At 40.8% G+C, this 19,757-nt stretch overlaps 1 protein-coding gene across 2 annotated transcripts; it reads right to left on the bottom strand.

Annotated features, from left to right (window-relative positions):
* Positions 1 to 11,534: 11,534 nt before the first annotated feature.
* LOC102230061 (cell division cycle-associated protein 4-like) lies at positions 11,535 to 18,186 on the bottom strand. Of its 2 annotated transcripts, none has more exons than XM_023353197.1 (2): positions 17,941 to 18,186; positions 11,535 to 14,766 (listed from the first exon to the last, which is right to left on the bottom strand). In XM_023353197.1, exons 1-2 carry the CDS (start codon positions 18,054 to 18,056, stop codon positions 14,004 to 14,006), a joined length of 879 nt encoding a protein of 292 aa, XP_023208965.1. In that variant the 5' UTR covers positions 18,057 to 18,186; the 3' UTR covers positions 11,535 to 14,003. The 2 variants fall into 2 exon arrangements, with proteins under 2 accessions (XP_023208965.1, XP_023208966.1); XM_023353198.1 differs by having other exon boundaries at positions 17,936 to 18,029.
* Between the last annotated feature and the right edge of the window lie 1,571 nt (positions 18,187 to 19,757).

Below are 19,757 nucleotides of genomic sequence, written 5' to 3'. Positions count from 1 at the left end.
CGCCTGTTGAGTGGTTTTTATTTAAGGGCATCACATTAAAGGGCGTTGAACATAAATGTGTTCAACATGTTTCTTTATCCTGACACTTCACAACTAGAACTGATGACACAGCTTCTTAAATGGATGTTCCAGCTTCATAAACTTTATGACATTTCAAACCACTTTTAAGTTGGAGCCGTCAATAAATATTGCTCTTCCTGTCGGCACACAGTCACCCACTACTGGAATTAGAGGGGCAGTGTTACGTAAAATCAACTTTTTGAGCTTTACATCAGGTTATAATGTCATTCCCTCATCAAAAACCATCCTGCAGTGAATTCGTGAATGTTTGAGAAATTGTTTAATCTCCCATGGCAACCGTTACGCTGTGCAAAATGCTTGGTGGCACTGAGCCTTCAAGACGCAGTTTCTAAGCTGCCGGGCCTCCGTCTCACTGGGCAGCCCTCCTTCCCAGCTTCTCCACTCATCTCCTTCAGACTAGCCAGCAGCAACTAGCAGACACCTGGAGGACCTGCGCATCGGCTGAACTCATTATCGGAGCTGCTTCTCAGAGCAACACTGGTAAAAACGTTGTTGAAGGTATTATAGGGGAGCCGTGTTGTGATGACTTCCTGAAAGCGGAGTTTCAGAAAGAAGCAGGAGCTTCTTAAAGAGACAGAGGCCCAATTTCAAGGACTGACTTTTTTTAAATTACAAAGTCAAATTTCTTGTAATTCATATTTGATACATATAGCATTTTTAAAAAACACTGAAAGTAACATAGATACTTGATTGTACAATAAAATGGTGTTATGTGCCTTGAAAATATATATAACTGCCCCTTTAAGTACGTAGATGTAGCCTTAGTGAAAGTGTTGCGTTTCCTAAGACAACTTGAGTCAAAGCTCTGTAATTCATAATCTTTTTGTGATTGATTGATTGATTGATTGATTGATTGATTGATTGATTGATTGATTGATTGATTGATTGATTGATTGATTGATTGATTGATTGATTGATTGATTGATTGATTGATTGATTGATTGATTGATTGATTGATTGATTGATTGAAGTAAAGTCAAGACTTTAGACCTGTTTTTACTCTGAGTTAAATTTGTGAAAGCGTGACATCATGTGAGTCCAGAAATGCGACCCGGTGAGTGTTTCAGTTCCACACCACGCAGTGTGAAACACAAATCTGATGACTCCACAGCAAGCGTCACACGGGACAGCGGCCGTGTCCGTGCACATAGCGCGCATACTGACACGGCCCACAGATTTCATGCAGCAGATTCTGGTCCACAGCTTTTTCCTTCATGTTCATGTGTAAGACTGAAAACTGTGAAGGATTCATTCTCTGGCGTCACATTGATTTGAACCTGACTGAGAGACGCGCCACGCTGAACGTTCAGCAGATCGGAACCAAACCAGTTCGCTCCAGGATGGGAGCAGGATTCCCGTTCTGCTTCATACAGGGATTTCACTTTTCACTTCATCAGCCTCTGCTCCACTTTGACTTTAGTGATGATTGTATATGTATAAAAAATAATAATGTAAATTTTTTTAATAGACTTCATCACTGTGGACCATTTGCATAAACTCAAAGCCAGTTGGGACAAAGAACTCCCTGACTGGAAACTCCTTCTTTTTGTCATTTAACCTTTACTGTTGAAAATCAGCACCATAACTTACAAAAGGAAAACATTTATATTTTATTAGCTTATTTTCTTATTTTCAGTGTTGTACCTGTTGTTACCTAAGGAACTGAAGCAACAGTTTTGAAAAATGTTCCTTTTGTCAAATAATTGAAAGAAATTATTTTTAAAAATCCCAGTGATGATTCCTTGTGTACATTCATACAGTTTGATATAGTTGAATTTGTATTTTATAGTTAAAACCAAGACATAAAGTCGTGAGGAGTCAGTGCCTGACGACTTGCTCAGGGTTGCAGTTTTACCAAAGTTGAATGTTAGTGACATAATAAAACTTTGTTTCCCTTTTGTCAGGTTAATCACAGTATTTTTGAAAGTTTTATTTTGTTATACGTCATATCTTTTTGTCCGGGGATATACATTTCTCTCCTCCAACCTTAAAAAATGGGAAAGACAACAGAACATTTGAGTAAAGCAGTTGTGTCGATCTTCATTGGTCCTGGACAAGACAACAGCCACAAAAAACAACAAAATACGTTCATAGTCAATTTGAATATTTGTTTCGATGAGCCTCGTTTGTCTGAACAAAGGTACTTTTTGAAAATTACAACCTTTTAGTAGGTATTAAACATACCTTTTAATCGACACATTTATAAATGTTTTTTTATTAGTGTGATGTCATATTTTATTCTTAAACGTAATTCTTTTCATTCACAGTATGTGAAAAATCATCATTTAAACAAAAATAAAGGCTTGAAAACATCAGTCTGTGTAATTAATCCTCGTAATATGTTTCAAATAAATGAACTTTTCAATAATATTCTAATTTATTGAATGAAACTGTTTATTGTGTAAACCTGCTCAATCGTACAGTAAGAACAATAATTCAAACCTTAGCTAGCTCAAGATCTGTCTGTAGCCCGCTAACATGACTATGAAACTGAAGACTTTCCTTGGTAACCACTGTATTCTTGTAAATACAAAATTTACCAAAGTGAAAATCAAATCATTTTTAGTTTAGTATCCAGGAAAGGTAGGTGAAAATTTAAAATTTATTCAGCTCAGTTCTGTTTATTTATAAAGCACTAATCCCCAAATAATGTCACGTTAAGGCCGGTTCCACTCTTATCCAAAAATATGCAATCAAATAATTGTGGGGGGAGCCGCAGTTCTATAGTCCTTATCAGTGAAATCGTCGGAATGTGTAGGAAAAGGACCCTAACAAACACTCCAACCAGCAAGAAATTTCACATTTCATGGATTCATTTGTTTATGGTTGCCACGGCAACAGATGGTTAGCGGTGGTCATGGGAGGCTCTCAGGTCGTGTACGTGTCCATTGAACCACCCCACCGATTCAGGCGGTCGCCACGAAAGCACATCTGCTGCATGCGTGAACTCACCCACACGACTAACAGCGTGTACTGCACCTTTAATTAGTGACATTTGTACTGCATTTGTGAAAATCAGACTGACCTGTGGAGCCACGGAGGCCATGCCGTACAGCAAGTTCCTCACGTCTTTCGGTATTTTAGCCGGTTCCGTCACCTTCATCATTATTTTTATTGGTCTCGTCAGCAGTGTCAGCCTTTAAAAATAATTTAAAATAATTTTTCTCTGTTCTGTATGTCTCACGTCTTAGAATAATGGGTTGATTAAGTGAAAGGCAGAAGTGGAGCTTCCTGCACAACCAACAGGAAAGCAGCAAGTGGTTTCTGGACGGTAAATTAACCACAAAGCTTTTTGTACAGCGGGGAAACCAACTGAGCAAATGTGCTGCTGATTTGAGGTCACATTCTGGAGGTTTTTGAAGCAGACAACAAAAAACAGTAACGTATCAGTAAAAGTCCAAAAGGTGGGTTTTTTTCAACATTTGCGAAATATCAACAAAGTTGTGCGCACATTTGGAGTGGAAACGCAGCTACTGCTAAACGGCCTGAAGTGGGTATGATTATAGAGACAGAGAGCTACGTTCAAATTATTCGACTTCATCTCAGGGCAACAGCTAGCGTGTTTAAACTTGTGGACAATCACATGTTCTAGCAGGACAATAATTTCCAGAACATTAAAATTCAATGGAACGGTTCTGCTATCGACCTTTTTTTAAGATTGAGCACTGTGTTGCAAAGGTAGGAAATCAACCTATTAAACCAATTTTAATCAGATATCGTTTTCTTCTCTTCTTTTTCAGAGTGCTTTATCATTCAGTTATGCGAGTAGCTGCAAAAAATATTTCTCTCCAACTTGCTACGGGACGTTTTATTTTATTTTCCAGCTATTTTGGGGCATACCCAGGGCCAGCCCAAGCTTTTTTGAGGCCCAATGCAGATTTTCATTTGGGCCCCCCCATACTATCATGTCAACACCGGATGATTTATCATGAGCTACTTTATGTATGTAAAATGCCTACTTCATTATCCTCAGCTTTCATCATACAGTTATTACGGCTGCTGATCTTAACCTCATAGGAGTAGCAAACTAAAAACAATATTTGGATTTGAAACAGAGAGTGTTATTTAAGTGTGCCATATTATTTTAACTATTTGAAAGTGAAACAAGCAGATAAACACCACATTTACAGTAAATAAGTTAACAAGTTTGATATCTTATATTTCCACAACAACAGTAGGAAGAAATCAATCTATTATTTGTGTAACAACTATAACAAAAATAATATAGAAATTGTTTTTCCATGTGTAATAGCATTTAGTTTGTATGCTGGCTTGGTGCTCTTGGGTGCCCCCGGTGGTGTGGGGCCCCTAAGCAGCCGTTGAACTTGCACAGTTCTTTTGGGCTGGTTTTATTGGGTGTAGCTGTGCATTGAGTCTGTATTTGTATCTTTAATTCTGTATGTTTGGGAAAACACACAGTAAATTTAAACTTGTCCACTTTTTGACAACATGTTGTCAGCCATAACCTCTGACAAACCTCTCTCAAAAATTATTCTCAGGATGATTTGATATTTTTGCTTCTCTGAAACAAACAAACAAAAATCAGAAAGAGCAGAAGAGTGGTCCAGCTCTACTGTACTACTTGCTTTCCTGTGGTTGTCTGCAGTTGACCTGGTCAGTGACTTCCCCTTATTTCCTGTTTCAATTAGACATACATCCTCCACTGACCGGGGTCTGTCTCGCTCTAACAGACGGTCATTGGACGTTGTGGAGAAAAACAACATACCAGCAGCTAATTTGTTCTGTCATGAAGTCTGAACAGGGCCCTCTTTGGTCAGAAGATTCGGGTTTAAATCCATTTCCCCGCGAACTCGGGAGTTCAGGTCAGGATTCACAGCCTGTATTTAAATTATCACGCTTTGCAGTGAACCTCATGTGTCCCTTCCAGACAGAAATTTGATCCTGAGCGTCATGGACCTTTCAGAAACTTCCCCACATCTTTTTGTAATCGGAAAGAAGTCAAAACATGATTAGCCGCAAGACTTCAGTCATTCTTTTATGCTAGATCAATCTTTTAAAAGCTTTACATCATGTTATTCCCTCATTAAAATCATACCTGGATTGTTGCTTTGATTATTTCATGCACGTTTGAGAAATCCTTTTATCTCCCTTGGCAACCATTCAGCTCCTCCAGACTAGCGGCAGCAGCAATTAGCAAACGCCTGGTGTTACTGCAGTCTGCTGATCTCAAAATACAAACTACAGTCATATTCATCACATTAGAATATGTGAAGAATATGTTTGTCAGACTAAAGGTACCTTTAAAAAATAACCATTATGCAGGTATTAAACATACTTTTCATTGAGTGCACACTTTTGTTTTTAAAGATAGTTTTTTTATTATTATTAGTCTGATGTAATATTCCAAAATTAAATGTCATGTTTTCATTAACTCTAAATAGAAAATCATCATAAGTAACAGAAATAAAAGCTATAAAACATCTACGTATGTACAGTATGTGTTATTACTATAAATCATGTGTTTCACTTTTTGATAAAGTTCCTGAGATAAATTGATATATCAATAACTTTCTAATTTGTTGAATGTGTCTATTCTTCTCAGTCCAACAGTCCTGAGAAACGCATGAAGGGGGCGTGTCCAAAACAGGAGGAGCTTCTTAAAGAGACAGAGGCCAATTTCAGATAGAGCTATGATGCAAAACCAAGTTTCTATTAAGTCATATTTGACATAAATAGCATTTTCATAACAACGGAAGTTAACATGGTTACTTGATTGTGCTGTACAATCAATGGCACTTTATGCTAGAAAATACATGATCATTGAGCAATGTAGCACAGGTCAGATTTAGAAGGCTGGATATTTGTTTAGACGATCAGAAACTAAACAGGAAATGTTTGTGGAAAGTCTCCAACTTTTAGGTCTCTTTTTCTTCTGCCCTTTTCTTTTACTTATTTCTCTCTCTCTCTTTCTCTCTTCCTGTAGCTTCAGAGGAGACAGAAGGCTGGCAGAGGCAGTGAAATACTTTGGGTCATGTTTTCCTTGGAAACCTTGAGTCCTGACAGTCATGTGGATGTTACTTTGAGTCGTTCCAGCTAAATGGCGTTGCTAACAGAGCACAGCCCCATTATTCCCTGACTGTGGCCTTCTCCAGCAGGGTAATCGGTCCTGCCACGTCGCTCCGGTAACACATGTTCAAGGTGTTGACTTGGCCTCCACATTCTTCTGTGGGGACGTTCTACGTCAACACGCACCACGTATCAATCCCACTTCAGCTTTTTCACATTTTGTCACATTGTTTGCAACCGTTTCATTATACTGACAAGTATCTTAATGAGGTTTTATGTGAATGTAGTTTCTTTTATCGTGGGACTTTTCTGTCAGGTAAAAGTTTGAGTCACATCAAACGTCTTCACGTCGTTTTGTGAAGACGTTGAGACGTCAATGTCTGTTGAGGCCATTGTTAGCTGCTAACATACCCCCGCTAGCTAGCTTTTTTGCTAGCTAGCGAGGAACACACTCTTCTTTTGCCAATCAACACGAGGTGAAGTGCAAAAAAAACTTTTAAGCTTGGCGCTGCCGTTGCTGAGGCTGTAGAGAGCCATATGCTGAGTGACAAGCACAAAGCTGCTGCCAAGAGCCACACAGACCGCTGGAGTTTCAGTTTTTCCTACGATTGATTGAAATGTTTAATCTTCAACAATTTCCCCAACAATCTCCTATGTTTATAGCTTTTTTTGTCTTAAATTTCATTCAAAATGCCATTAAAGGGCGTGCCGTGGTGGCGTAGCGGTTAGCGCGACCCATATTTGGAGGCCTTGAGTCCTCGACACGGCCGTTGTGGGTTCGACTCCCGGACCCGACGATATTTGCCACATGTCTTCCCCCCTCTCCTTCCCCGTTTCCTGTCAGCTACTGTCATATAAGGGACACTAGAGCCCACAAAAAAACCCTGGAGGGGTAAAAAAAAAACCAACAAAAAAGGCATTAAAAATGTCTTAAAAAGTTTTACATTTGACTTGCTGAAACCTGCAGGGACCCTGTGTATTTAAAAAGTCTGAGATTAAGTTAAACAGAAGTAAACTAAGTTGGTGACATCTGAATGTAATGGGTTACACCACGTCTGCTCTATCAAATCAGCTTTAGGGAGTCAGTCTGTGCTTGGCTATAGCTGGTTACACAGTTTTAAATCATAATGTTTTGTCCGGTCAGTGTAAATATGATCAATTAATTTAATGTTTGACTATGAAGTACTTTTTCTTAAAGAAAAAGTAAAAAGTCTCACACTTTTTATTGTGTTTATACTGAACATTTGCTACATAGTGTTTTGGGTATTTATTAGTAAGATATAAAGCACTTTAAAACGACAAACTGCCGTACATTTCTGTCGACGCGGCACATCGTATGCTCCGCTGAGATGTTTCATCCTGTTGGCTGCGTCTATAAAAATAAATACATCTAACATCTCTGTCTAAGTGCTGCTGGGTCCGTATGAACATCAGTCCATCCGATCCATCCCATTGTTTTGCGGCAGCAGCAGCAGCAGCAGCAGCAGCAGCAGCAGCAGCAGCTCGGCTTGTTTACTCTTTGAGTGTGCTGAGTCAGCCTGACACACTGAGGCTTACTGGGCCCAAAGCCTGAGTACTTCACTGCACCACACTAGGCTGATGTGTGCTGGGATAAAAAAAAGAAAAAAAAAGAATGTAAACCCAGACTGAGGCGCTGCATCGATAGATGGAAGGATAGGTGTGGCTTCGTGTCAGCGGCGGCTGTTGCCACTCCCTTAATTCCTGCAGCGGCGGCGGCGGCGGCCTCTCATCCACACAAACCCTGCTTGCTGGAATCCAGAGGAACCCAAAGCGTTGAACCTGAGAAAGAAACAAAACTTGATAATAAAAAAAAAAAAAATGAAGCTAAGCTCACATTTCTGAAACCTATTTATGTTCCCCAGTTTCCCAACTGGTGACTGTATGATGCTTCTGTGATGTAATTTGATGATTCTGACGGTGGCGTTGCTTGTTTCACAGTTGGTGACTGTGTGATGTTTCTATGAAATAAGGCATTTTGAACTGCCTTGTTGCTGAAATGCAAACTAGGAGCTTATATTCTGTTTATTATGGCCTTCAGTTTTCCATCCTGGCCTGTGGAAAGGCCTTTCACAGTCCTTAGTGGTGCCAGTCCGTTGCTCCCCTGTAGATGAAGCTGAACTGGGCCAACCCAGTACAGGAGGTTGGAGTGTGATGCTGCAGACCTGCGCGCTCCGACAGCATACATGAAATATAAGCTACGCTATCAATCTTGTAACTGAGACGTGTTCCTGTCTGTTTCCAGAAACCGTCGTTCCTCACTGGAACACACTCTTTTTGCACAAGGATCAGATTGCTTGGAAACACACAGCCGCAAAGACACTGCAACAACAAACACTGGAAAACAACATCTTTTTTTTCCTTTTTTCAACGTGCACTGTCATCCTGACTCTAAATGGAAACGTGTCGTGTTGTGAAGTGACCACCAGAGGGCACACTTGGCTTCTATTTCATACCCGACATTAGGTAAAAAGAAAGAAGAAATATTCTAGCCCCACCTGTGACCTTTCGAACTATAGTTACATGTGATCAAATACATGTATTGTGATTTTTATTTATTTTATTTATTTTTATTTTTTTTTGCTTGGGATTCTTCGTTATGTAACCTATAAATACTTCAGATTAATGTAGAAGCATTAGCCGGTGTGGGGGCTGATAATGATGAGGAACATCTGCCTGTCTGACCAAATAAAACTCTGTGGGTGGGAAAGAGAAGCATGTCTATAAGTACACATAATTTTAGGATAAACTCCTTGTTAATGCGTGGCTGGTTACACAGTACAACACTTTATATCAGCAGTCAGCAGAATTGAAGGAAGATAATCATGCTCTCTGTCTACAGGAGTTCCACAAGGATCTATTCTTGGTTTATGATCGATGTGATATCAAGGATCTGTCTTTTGCGTGCTGTACCTGCAACACACAGAAAATAAAACCGTGCAAGATGGATTATTGCAATTCTTTACAGCCAGGAAAATCAAAAACTGCAGTTAAAAGTTTCCACCAAAGGCTGGAGAGCTGTATCAGCTGAGCGGTGTTGTGATTCACAGCGCTAGCGACTGTCGCTATGTGATTGTCCAGGAGGAGTGAAAGCTGCGAATCGGTGACTTAATGCAATCTGCTGGGTTTGCGTAGATAAAAACCTTTTCTTTCTTTTTTTACCGATTTGAGTAATGAACTTAATTTTAAATCTCGAATCTGAATAGAGGCAGCTAAGATGCACATGTGCTCTATTACTCCCCCACATACTGTATAATTTACCAACCAAACACTTGTGCTTATGATTGAAGCCTACGCTTTATGCAAGACATTAAACTGATGTGGCTACATGCTAAGAATTCATTCCCTATAACTTGAACTATTTAGCCAATATCTTGAGACATTGCTTCAATAAGTCCATGTAATGTTCTTTATTTATGATGCCATCCATATTGTGCAGTGCACCAGTCCCTCTTTCAGCAAAATACCAAAAACCTCCTGCCACCTCTACTTCTACAGTTGAGATGGAGCGCTAAGGCTCACAGGCGCCCCCCAGTGGCCAATGGAGGCACAGATCTCGTTTTACTGAGGATAACGCTGCTAGCATTTTCACAATGCATGTTAAATATGCACCAAAACCCATTTATCTCTCTTTAACAAAACTGATCTCCTTCCTGGTCAGTTTAATGATTTTCATATTCTTCCATATATTTGCATGAACAGCACCTTCATGTATATTGCAGCCAAAAATAGTGTTGCCTTACAATCATCCACAGTTGTCCCTGCATGCAGGTCAAGCATTGTGAATTAACCTATCCAATCCTTACGTGACGTCGTGACGTCATCTTCTGAGCAAATTGTTTGAAGGCACCTCTTAATTTGAGGGGGGTGAGGGGGGTTTGTTTTGTTTTTTTTTATGTTAAAAAATGTGCTTTATTATTATTCTGGAATTCAGAAAATAAAAACTTAACTTTGCTTTTCGATTAACAATGAACTAATAAATCACGTTTGTTCACACACACAAAAGCAGTTTGTGGGGATTTTTATTGTATTACTGGAGGAGGGGGGGGGGGGGGTTTATAAAACATTCTACAAAAATACATAAAAGAATTGTAATATTATTAAGCGAAAACACTTCCTTCTGTGACATTTATACCATGATCAGCATCAAAATACAGCTTTTTCTTTACAGATTAATGTGACGTCATGTACTTTGATGCTATAAAAAATAACTTCAGGGTTTATTGCGTTCAGATTAGGTAGACGGAAAGCAGTTTTTTTTTTAAATTATTATTATTATTTTTCATAAGCTACAATCGAGCTGTATTACGCTGAACATTGGGAGCAAAAAACAACAAGTTGCTGGAGCTCCTCGCCCATCTCATGTGATTGGTCGCTGGTCTGAGTCTGGGCAAAAAAACAAGTTCCAAACCCCCCGCCCCCTAATGAGCCGCTGACGTAAAAACTGCTTCCTCCTCACTCCTCCTCCTCTTGTTTATCCCTCCGCACCTCCTCCTCCGTCAGCTAGTTCGCTGTCAGGATCCATTAAGCTCATATGCCTTGTAGTATTCAGCGAGCGCAGAGAATGGCCAAGGAGAATGAGGGTGGGGGGAAAAACAGTCCCTGCTTTTGAGTGCTTTACATAACATCGTCTCCGGTTTCTTTACGCTGAGGCAGAAGCTTAGAGAGCTCAAAAAAAAGCTCCGCACAAATAAACATGTTCGGTTCAGCAGTAAGGCACATTTCCCACAAGAGACGAGGAGGGAGGGTGTTACTTTGGTCGGAGAGCATAGAGCTGAGTTAGAAAACAATTTAAATAATAAAGAAAGAAAGAAAAAAAGTCTGTGCCAAACGGCTTATGGTTCTGAGGAGCGAAGCGCAGGTCAAGCAGGAGTGTCCAGGTAAACTAGCAACGAACGCGAGGTAGAAGAGCAAACTACGGCGGCGTATTAGGGCCAATTTAGATAGAAAAAAAAGAGTAAATTTCCGGAAAAAACGCGGCCTCAGAAATTGACATGAAGCCCAAATTTCTGAGTTTTTTCTCAGACATTTTTGATTTTTCAAACTGAAGAGATTTATGAGGGGTTTGGTTTTTTTTTTTCTAAATTAATTTTAGAAATCTCTTTTCTGAAATTTTCGACATTTCAAGCACGGATATTTCTGAGAGTAATCTCAGAATTTCTGAGTTTTTGTCTCAGAAATCCACTCCGACTTTTTCTCCCCTATATTTGCAAAGGCGCTAATATGCGGTGGTAGCAAACTGCAAATAGTGAAGACCGAGGTCGTGATTCGCTCCCTGGGCCCCCATCCCCCCCTTTCCTGGACACAAGATTGCAGTTTCAGGTAGAAACGAGTACAAAACTGTTAAAAAAAAAAAAAAAAAAACTCCCACCGCTGGAATACAAAAAGCACAAGGCCTTAAGAGTACATAGGCTTAAATGTTGTAATTTACAATTTTAGGACATGGCTAAGTTTCCTATTGTCAATCACAGCTGGGATTACATTTTTCTCTAAAAAAAAAAAAAAAATTAACAGTTCATGATTTTGCTGCTTGTATGTAATGCTGGATTTTCCCAAAACACAAGCTGCCATAACAATAACTGCTAGGTTTGTGTCAACAGCAGCCATTGCACCAAGAGACCAAAACAAACTAACATTATAAGCTAAACTTACACTCACACAATAAACTCGCACATCTACTGCAGTTTGAGGCCGGTTTATCAGTCATAAATAAAAAAAATAACATTAGATTAAAACATTCCAACAAACCCAATTTTTCACCTTTTACATACCAAAGAAGAAAAACTCTTATTATTTTTGATGCAAAAAAATAAACATTTTTTAAAAATTACATCTGGATTTTGTTTCAACCACATGATTGTAGTAAAATACTCAACAACACAGCTGCAACTCTTTTTTTTTTCTTCCAAAAAGGCTCAAGTTGGTGTAGTATATGGAAGTCCGAAAGTACCACAACTAAAATAATAAATAAATTGTTAAATGACAAGTGTAATGAATTCAGACACAAACATATTATTTGTGAAATATAATTTTAAAAATGTAAAAAGTTCATTTGTTTTCATAGTTTCTGTTTTTGTTATTTTACACAACAGCAATTTAAAAACTCTAGTACTATTGGTGTGTTTAGCTGGTGTGCAGGTTTGACCAATCAGATGCAAAGGTTTATTTGATTAGCATCACAGATTAAATTATGCACTTGATGCCCTGGGAGCGTTAACATAAATAAATAAAAAATACATGTGAATATAATTATTCAAGTTTGTTGTATATTTAAATAATCTTTCAGATGATGTTTCTATTTTCAATTAGATTTTTAACATGACAGATAAACAATAATGAAGGTTTTTTTTTTTTTTTTTAATTGTGGCGCTTTTGGCATTCCATAAAAAGAAAGCTTTCAGTCCCATAACTAACAGGAAAGTCAGGCCTTTGCCCTCCTGGCTGGCTGAAGCACAGCCTCTTGAGTAACTGAAGGAACTTTAATTAATTATCAACCCAGATCTGATCTGACAGACTGAGTGACGCAGCTTCCATGGCCACTCGGGTTCCTTCGTCCACAGCTGTCGTTTGACCCACAGAGCTTCACTACAGCAGATCTCCGAAAAGTTACGCTTTGTCTGAGTGGAGGAACACAAACATGGCATAGTCTTTGGTGCGCCTCACTGCTAAAACAATCTGTTGTCAAGGTGAAGAAGCTCCTGGTCCGCTTGTAAAGGCGGAACAGGAGCTTTGCTACAAGAAGTTCGACTTCACGGATAGTGTCGCCTACAAATCTGCTGATCTCAAATCGAAAACCTGACACCGAGTCCAAAATGTTCAAATGTTTCCGGTCAAAACTGTACTGCAGAGCGAAACAGAGCCTGCAGCCCTCCCCCACTTGTTTCTGAACACAGCCCTACTGTTGGCTAACAGAAGGCTACTGCATTTTCCACCGCTTAAAAAAGACAAACAAAAAAACAAAACATTTTCAGATTTTCGAAAATAATTCCAGTCACGTAAAACTTGAACAATCAGCATGTGGAAACATAAAGGAGCGTCACAACCGCATAAAACTGTTCAACTGTTCTGTTCAAGGTTAACATACTGTGAGACTCCCATATAAGCCAACGCCTGCATGTACATAAATGTTCATACTAGAGATGCACTGATCCCACATTAATATCCATATCGGTTCAAATATTGAAAGAAAAATTCTAGATCGGCTATCAGGGACAATGTGCCCAATCAATAAAGGCAGATCTACTCAGTCAAATTCTATGTTTGCTGCTTTATTATTTATTTTACATTATATTTAGAATTCCCAATTTCTCTTTCTGAACCATTTTAAAGAAGGTCTGCTGCAGTTGGTTTTTACATGTTCGACTAAAATAGTCAACCTGTTGTTTTTATCAGTTTTATCAGCTGTTCCACGCCTAATTACACTGACTGAACAAATGTTTTTCCATATTTGACCAAGCTAGTCAAGCTATTGGTGTAATTCAGTGAGCTGTACCGGTGCAGAGTTAGCAAATACATTTGTAATTCCGCACATTTTATCTCTGTGTTTAAAAAAACAAAACATTTTAAGTCAATTCAGCTGTTTTTCTGCATCGGATCGGATCTGAACCTTAGATATCAGTATCGATATCGGCATTGTCATCGGTTGTGAAAAAAGTGGATCAGTGCATCTACCATTCATATGCAAATTATACTAAAGTTGTGATAAATATTTCTTGTCTACTTTGAGGCACAAGCAATAAGTGCATATGTGGTTCCTCGTTAACGAGGGATGAGCGTCATTCAGCTTCATGTCTGCACATGTTCAGAGTGTGAAATGTCCAGAATCCAGAACCATCACACCCCTGACCAACCGGCTGCACCTGACGATGTCATGGAGATCAGGACTTCACCAGAATCTCCATGATGTGGTCCAGTTCGTTCAGGTCCAGCAGACACGACTGGAGGCTTCCCGCCGAGGAACACAGCTTCACGTCGTCGTCGTTGGGCCAGAAGGACACGCTGACCGGCCACAGGGAGCCGGCCGCCCAGGCGGACGGCAGCTCCGAAGACTCGTACATGGACGTGTCGATGTCCTCGAAGATATCGTCCAGGGCGAGGTCACTTAGGTAGCCCATGGCGCTTCCCGCATCGCTAAAGGTGTGACCGACAACGTTGGGCAGGGGTTTATGTAGGTCAGTGGGTGTGGTGTTTGTCGGTTCAGGGGACGGCGGGGGAGACGGGCTTTCCGCGTCTCCCTCCGTGCAGCCGGGGCACGTGACCGACTCGTCCTCCCTGAAGTCGTCCCTGAGGAGGCGCGCGTCGCGGCTCACGCCGCCGAGCTGCACATCCGTCCCGTCGCTCTGCATCTCCTCCTGGATCTGCCTGAGCGTGTTGATGAGGAGCACGGAGCGCCGCAGGCTGAGCTCCACGCCGGCCTGGTAGTGCTGCAGCTTCTTCAGGCAGAGGCTGAGCACCAGCTGCCGCTGCTGCAGGTGGCCGGCGTCGGTCCTGGACCGTCGGTCCCCTCTGTCCTCCTCCTCTGAGTCCTCCAACGCCGCGTCCAGCCTCTTGTCCTCCGTCGCTGCGGCGTCGGGGAGCTGCTCGGCCTCTGAACCCTCCAGGCTGCTCCACTTCCGCTTCACACCTCGACCCAACATTGACCTGCAGCGATTTATAGAGACATCATCAGGGACAAAGCATTTGAACAACTTGCTGACTGGGGGTCCGCCGATAAATCAGCCTCGATTCCCTTAACTTTGGGGGATCGGCCGGTACTTCCATGTGAAACCGATCCTATCTACCTCGATAAAGGTCTGAAAATCAACCACTGTCCTCTTTTGCTGTGAGAGAGACTGGCAGATCAACCCACCAGGTCTGCATGTTTGCAGTTAGTCACCCCACTGTTGACAACTCAGCAACTTTATTTCAATATTTACCATCGTTTCAGACACAAAAGTCAGGAACTGCCAAAATGGGAATTGACAGATCAGGCATTTTAAGGATCAGCGATCGGCTAGAAAAATCCAATCGGTGCACCTCTAATGCTAACACATCACCATATGTGCAGCCAGACAGCTAAACATTAATGTGTCTATCTTCTCAAGGCCAAAATTCAAATTCATTTCAAATTAAAAAATACTTCATTGGTCCCAAAGGGTAAGTAAATATTGTCATCACTCGTATTAATTCAAAATTTCTTCAAAGAGTTATTGTAGATAAAGTGGCACAAGTTTAGTTTTTCTGCTGCGACAGGCTGCTGTGGTTTCTGAGGTTTTCCTATGTGATACATTCAGTAGTTTAAAACATCCTGTCAAAAAACGTGCTTCATTAAGCAGTTCCATTCGTCAGTGTTCTGCTAAAATTTGTGAAATGGACCTCGAATTTTGATCACCATACCTTTCAAACATTATGTCTGTTTATGATGCACTAAATTCATAAACGGGCGTAATATATAAAAACAAAACTTGCCTAGAATCCAAGAGGCAAATGTAGCAAATTAGCTACAGTTGATTGAGTACTCAGCAGCAAAAGCTAAAATCTTGTCAATACTAACATACTCAGAGATTAGCATTGTAACAACAAATCACGATTTCCATCACGTTTTTCCTTGACAAAGTAGAAAAACATGAACATTTACCTGAAGTAAACAATTCACCCCTGTGTAATTTAACCAACTGCCCCAAACATGCACCCACTTCACCCGGAAACACGATGGAAACTGCCAAACATTCGCCACGTTTTCCATCAATGTTTTTATGCCCATTTTGAAGTGCTGCGAAATAACTTCCTCGAAATCATCCAAAATGGGTTTTGCGCTCGTAAGAGGTTGCTTACGGCTCTTGCCATAAAGAGTTAGTGCGCCAAAGGGGAGAGGGAAACACGATGTTCCGATGTAGCAAACTGTCCCATCCGCTGCCGGGCTTGTGCCTTACCAGAGGCATGAAACTCCAAACCTCCAGCTTGGAGGAGGGGAAGGTGAGGCTGGCGTGGCTGGCTGGAGGCACTCCAGGCTGGGTTGGGAGTGGTGGAACGCTCCCATCCACTGGTGGTGGCGGAACGGCTCGGAAACATTTCCAAACCTCCAGCTCAGAGGGGAGAACTCTCTCTCCATTTTTCTGAGCTGTGTGGTTCAATCGTGTAACTTGCAACCTCTACATCTTATTTATTACAGCCACACGTAGCGTCAACGTCTAACAAAATGACGCTTTGCGCAGCCTGGTTGATTTGTTCCAAACTGGTAGAAGCACACCTAATTCAAATTTCCTTTTAACATAGTAACTGAGACTGAAGTGAAGTTTATCCTCCCTACTTTAAAAACATTCCACCAAAGTTACAGTAGAATAGATTTAACCCATAGTGATTTTTCTTTCTTTTTTTTTTTTTTTGCCTGAAAAGTCGCAAAATATAGCAACAGAGTCACTAAGTTGGCAACAGTGGGGTGACTGTTGTTAAAGCTGCAGTATGTAACTTTATAAAAAAAATATGTTTTCTACATATTTTTAAAAGTGTCACTATGTTTTGACAGTACAATATAAGACACATAATCGCGCTGCTCTGCCTTCTCCCAGTGCTAACTACAGAAATAACCAATCAGAGCCAGGAGGAGGGTGTTAGCTCTGACAATCACTTGTGTATGCGCTACCCACACCTTCCCCCTTGCTCTCTGCTACTCTACTGTGTCTTCCCGATAGCAGAGCCTGACCTGAATGCTCAGACTAGTTAGCATGGCCACCGATGACGGCGGATAAACGGTTTTCCTTGGTCTTTAAGTTGTTTCTTCACCATTAGCTCATTGAGCAGCCTGTGTGTGACGTTGATTGACAGCGCTAAGACCCTCCTCCTGCCTCTGATTGGCTTTTTTTCTCACTGTGCATTTCTGCAGAAGGCTTTGAGGGAGGAGCTGGATTTTATTTTATTTTATATTTTTTTTGTTATTATTTACACACACAAAAAAGAGGGGAGGGGGAAAAAAACAGGTCATCCTTTTTGCTTTCATTACGCATCACTTCCTGTCGGTCTGTCACATAAAATCCCAACAGAAGTAGTTGTCATGTGAGAAGAAAACGACAACAAAAACCAGTTCCAATGGTGTGAATACATGTGACGTGGATGTGGAGGCTCCACGGATGAGATTCAGTGGTGCACAAACTTTGAGCTCTGCATCCAGCTTACGTAAGAGTCCCAGCCAGGCACGTTACAGTTTGTCTTTTAAATCGGAGGCGCTCTTGCTAATGTGCAAACATCTGACCTGCTGCTGCTGCTTCTGCTGCTGCACACGAGCCACCGGTGAACAAACTGTCCCGGTGGCCGGGCTGGACGTGTGCGTCTCCTCCAGGCTGGACGTGTTGCTGAGAACGTTTGAAAGGTTGTGACTCACTGTCAGACACCCTGCAGGCTGACAGACTTTACTCATCCCTCAGTCATCCGCCGTTCTCCCTCCGTTCATTTGCTTTTACAAATTACACGAAGCTCCCGCTGTAAGTGATACTTTGGCGCCCCAAGCCCCAAAGATTCACGTTTCTGTGGGCTGATTTTGGATAATAATAGTAATAAAAGTAAAAAAAAAAATGTAAAAAACGACATCGAAATAAAGGGAAGCCTGATATTTAAAACACTATTTACACGTATCAGCTGTAAGTGAGTCCAGTTTGGTCTGCAGCCCGTTTCTTTCTGCCCAGAACGCAGTGAGAACACAGCTGACCCCTTCCCCACTTTAGTGAGAACACACTGGTTCCCCTTGAAATTCAAGTTAAAAAAAATTTAAAAAAAATTTAAAAAGCAGCAAAATTTGCTAATAACTGTAGCAAAATGAATCTTTAAATATAACAACCTTACGTGCCCTTGACACTCTTCATGTGCCGTACAAATCCGTCGTGTCCTCGGCTCCTTTTCGTTCCGCCGCGGCTATTCGGTACTACCGAGATCCGGAGTGTGAGGAATGTGCGGTCCATCCCCAGTAGCGGGGGAGGGGGCGGAGCTTCGGGGAGTGGGCCGCGGGACGCCGGGACTCACGGGCGGAGGAGGTCGACTCGCTCATACGGCTGACAAGCCTCCGCCTCCGCCACTCACGGGGCAGAGAATGTGCGGCGGCGCGTGAGGCGGGGAGGACTGCTGATGCCTTCAGCGTCCGCTCGGAAATAATATAATTCATGTCGGGCCACACGTGTGCGGTCTCGTCAAACTGTTTTTTTTTTTTTCATCTTTACATTGTTAAATACGTTTTTTTAGATCTCTAGACAACAATCTATAAAACCATATTATTATTGTTATTGTTATTATTATTATTATTATTATTATTATTATTATTATTATTATGAGCTGTTTAGTATTTATTTCGTTTTATTCCTACCGACGTTTTATTCTAGTACTGCTACGCGCTAGAAGTGTTAAGTAAAGTCAATCAAACTCCCTCTCGGTTGCCTACAGGGGCGTCCCTAAAGGGGGTCCATGACCACCTTTGGATAAAATACTGCAAAGCCCCTTAAGCGAATAAGTTCGGCATCTATCAGGGCTAAAGAATCAGAAGAGGTGAGACTAATGTAAGATAGGCTATATACTAACGTGAGAGCGGGAAGGGAGAGAAACTATCATGAGAGGGCGGCGAAATACGGGATTTTTACGGGAAAATTACAATAGGCACAAACATGGAAACAAATCATTCATTTGTGCAAGAAGAGAACTTGAAAACCCGAAGAGTTGCAGTGACGGAGAAAAAGTACAGGCGCATTACACCAGTTTAAACATCCGTCCATTTCATGAACCCGCAGACTTATTCAGAGTCCAATAACGGCTCTTCCGGTCAGAAACTCGTTTTACCGAGTGAGCAATTAAAATTATAAATTTAATTTAAGAAACACACTCAAACATTTGCGTCCAAAATCGGTTCACTAAGAAATGACCGCGTTGGAAAAAGACCTTAGAATGCTGCAGTGAGCACCTGAACGCAGCATTTTAAAGAGACAGATGACTCAGAATGGAAGAGGAAGGACGTGACCGGAATAACAGGAAAAGGCACTCACCAAATAAGGCAATTCTGGTTCATCACATTATCACCTCTGCTATTCCCTCCTCGTTAGGTTCTCTGATCTATCTGTTGACTATAAGCTGTTGCCTATTTTACTTTTGTAAGGAAATACAGACATTTGAAAGCCTGAACATCACAGCAGCTCTGGTATTTTGCCTTTCTTTCCGGTTTAATCGTATGACAGAAATGAAAACCTAAAAAGAACAATACAAATATATCTCACTTTTATTTATGTCAGGGTCATTCAAGTCGTTAAATATCGGTTGGATTTTGTTGCAAAAATAAAAATAACATAAAAAATAAAAAAAACACTTTTCGATCTCTGCTTATTCAAATTTCTACATTTTACCCAAATGTGTGACCAGAGTACGCAAAAAAAAACTTTAACTCAAGTAAAAGTAACACTACTTCAACATAATGTTTATTCAAGTACGAGTAAAAAGATATTTGGTTAAAAAAAAAAAAAAAGTCTACTCAAGTAATGAGTAACTGATCCAATTATCAATCATTTCATGTTTAAAAATTACATCATCAGGTGGACCAAAATATAAAGTTTAGTGGAAAGTTTCCAAAGACCAGAAAGACAATAATTCATATACGCAATATAAAATGACCAAATCAGGCACAA

This window comes from Xiphophorus maculatus, chromosome 19, assembly GCF_002775205.1.
Source record: "Xiphophorus maculatus strain JP 163 A chromosome 19, X_maculatus-5.0-male, whole genome shotgun sequence".
Classification (NCBI taxonomy): Eukaryota; Metazoa; Chordata; class Actinopteri; order Cyprinodontiformes; family Poeciliidae; genus Xiphophorus; species Xiphophorus maculatus.
Note: the sequence above shows the minus strand (reverse complement) of the source record. Positions and strands in the feature narration are given on the sequence as shown.

Excerpts from the sequence above, each read along its gene's own strand:
- LOC102230061 (XM_023353197.1), bottom strand. The coding sequence starts at position 18,056 with ATGGACCGCACATTCCTCACACTCCGGATCTCGGTAGTACCGAATAGC. Across the intron at positions 14,767-17,940 it reads ATGAAGAGTGTCAAGGGCAC|GTCAATGTTGGGTCGAGGTG; the intron begins GTAAGGTTGTTA and ends AAATCGCTGCAG.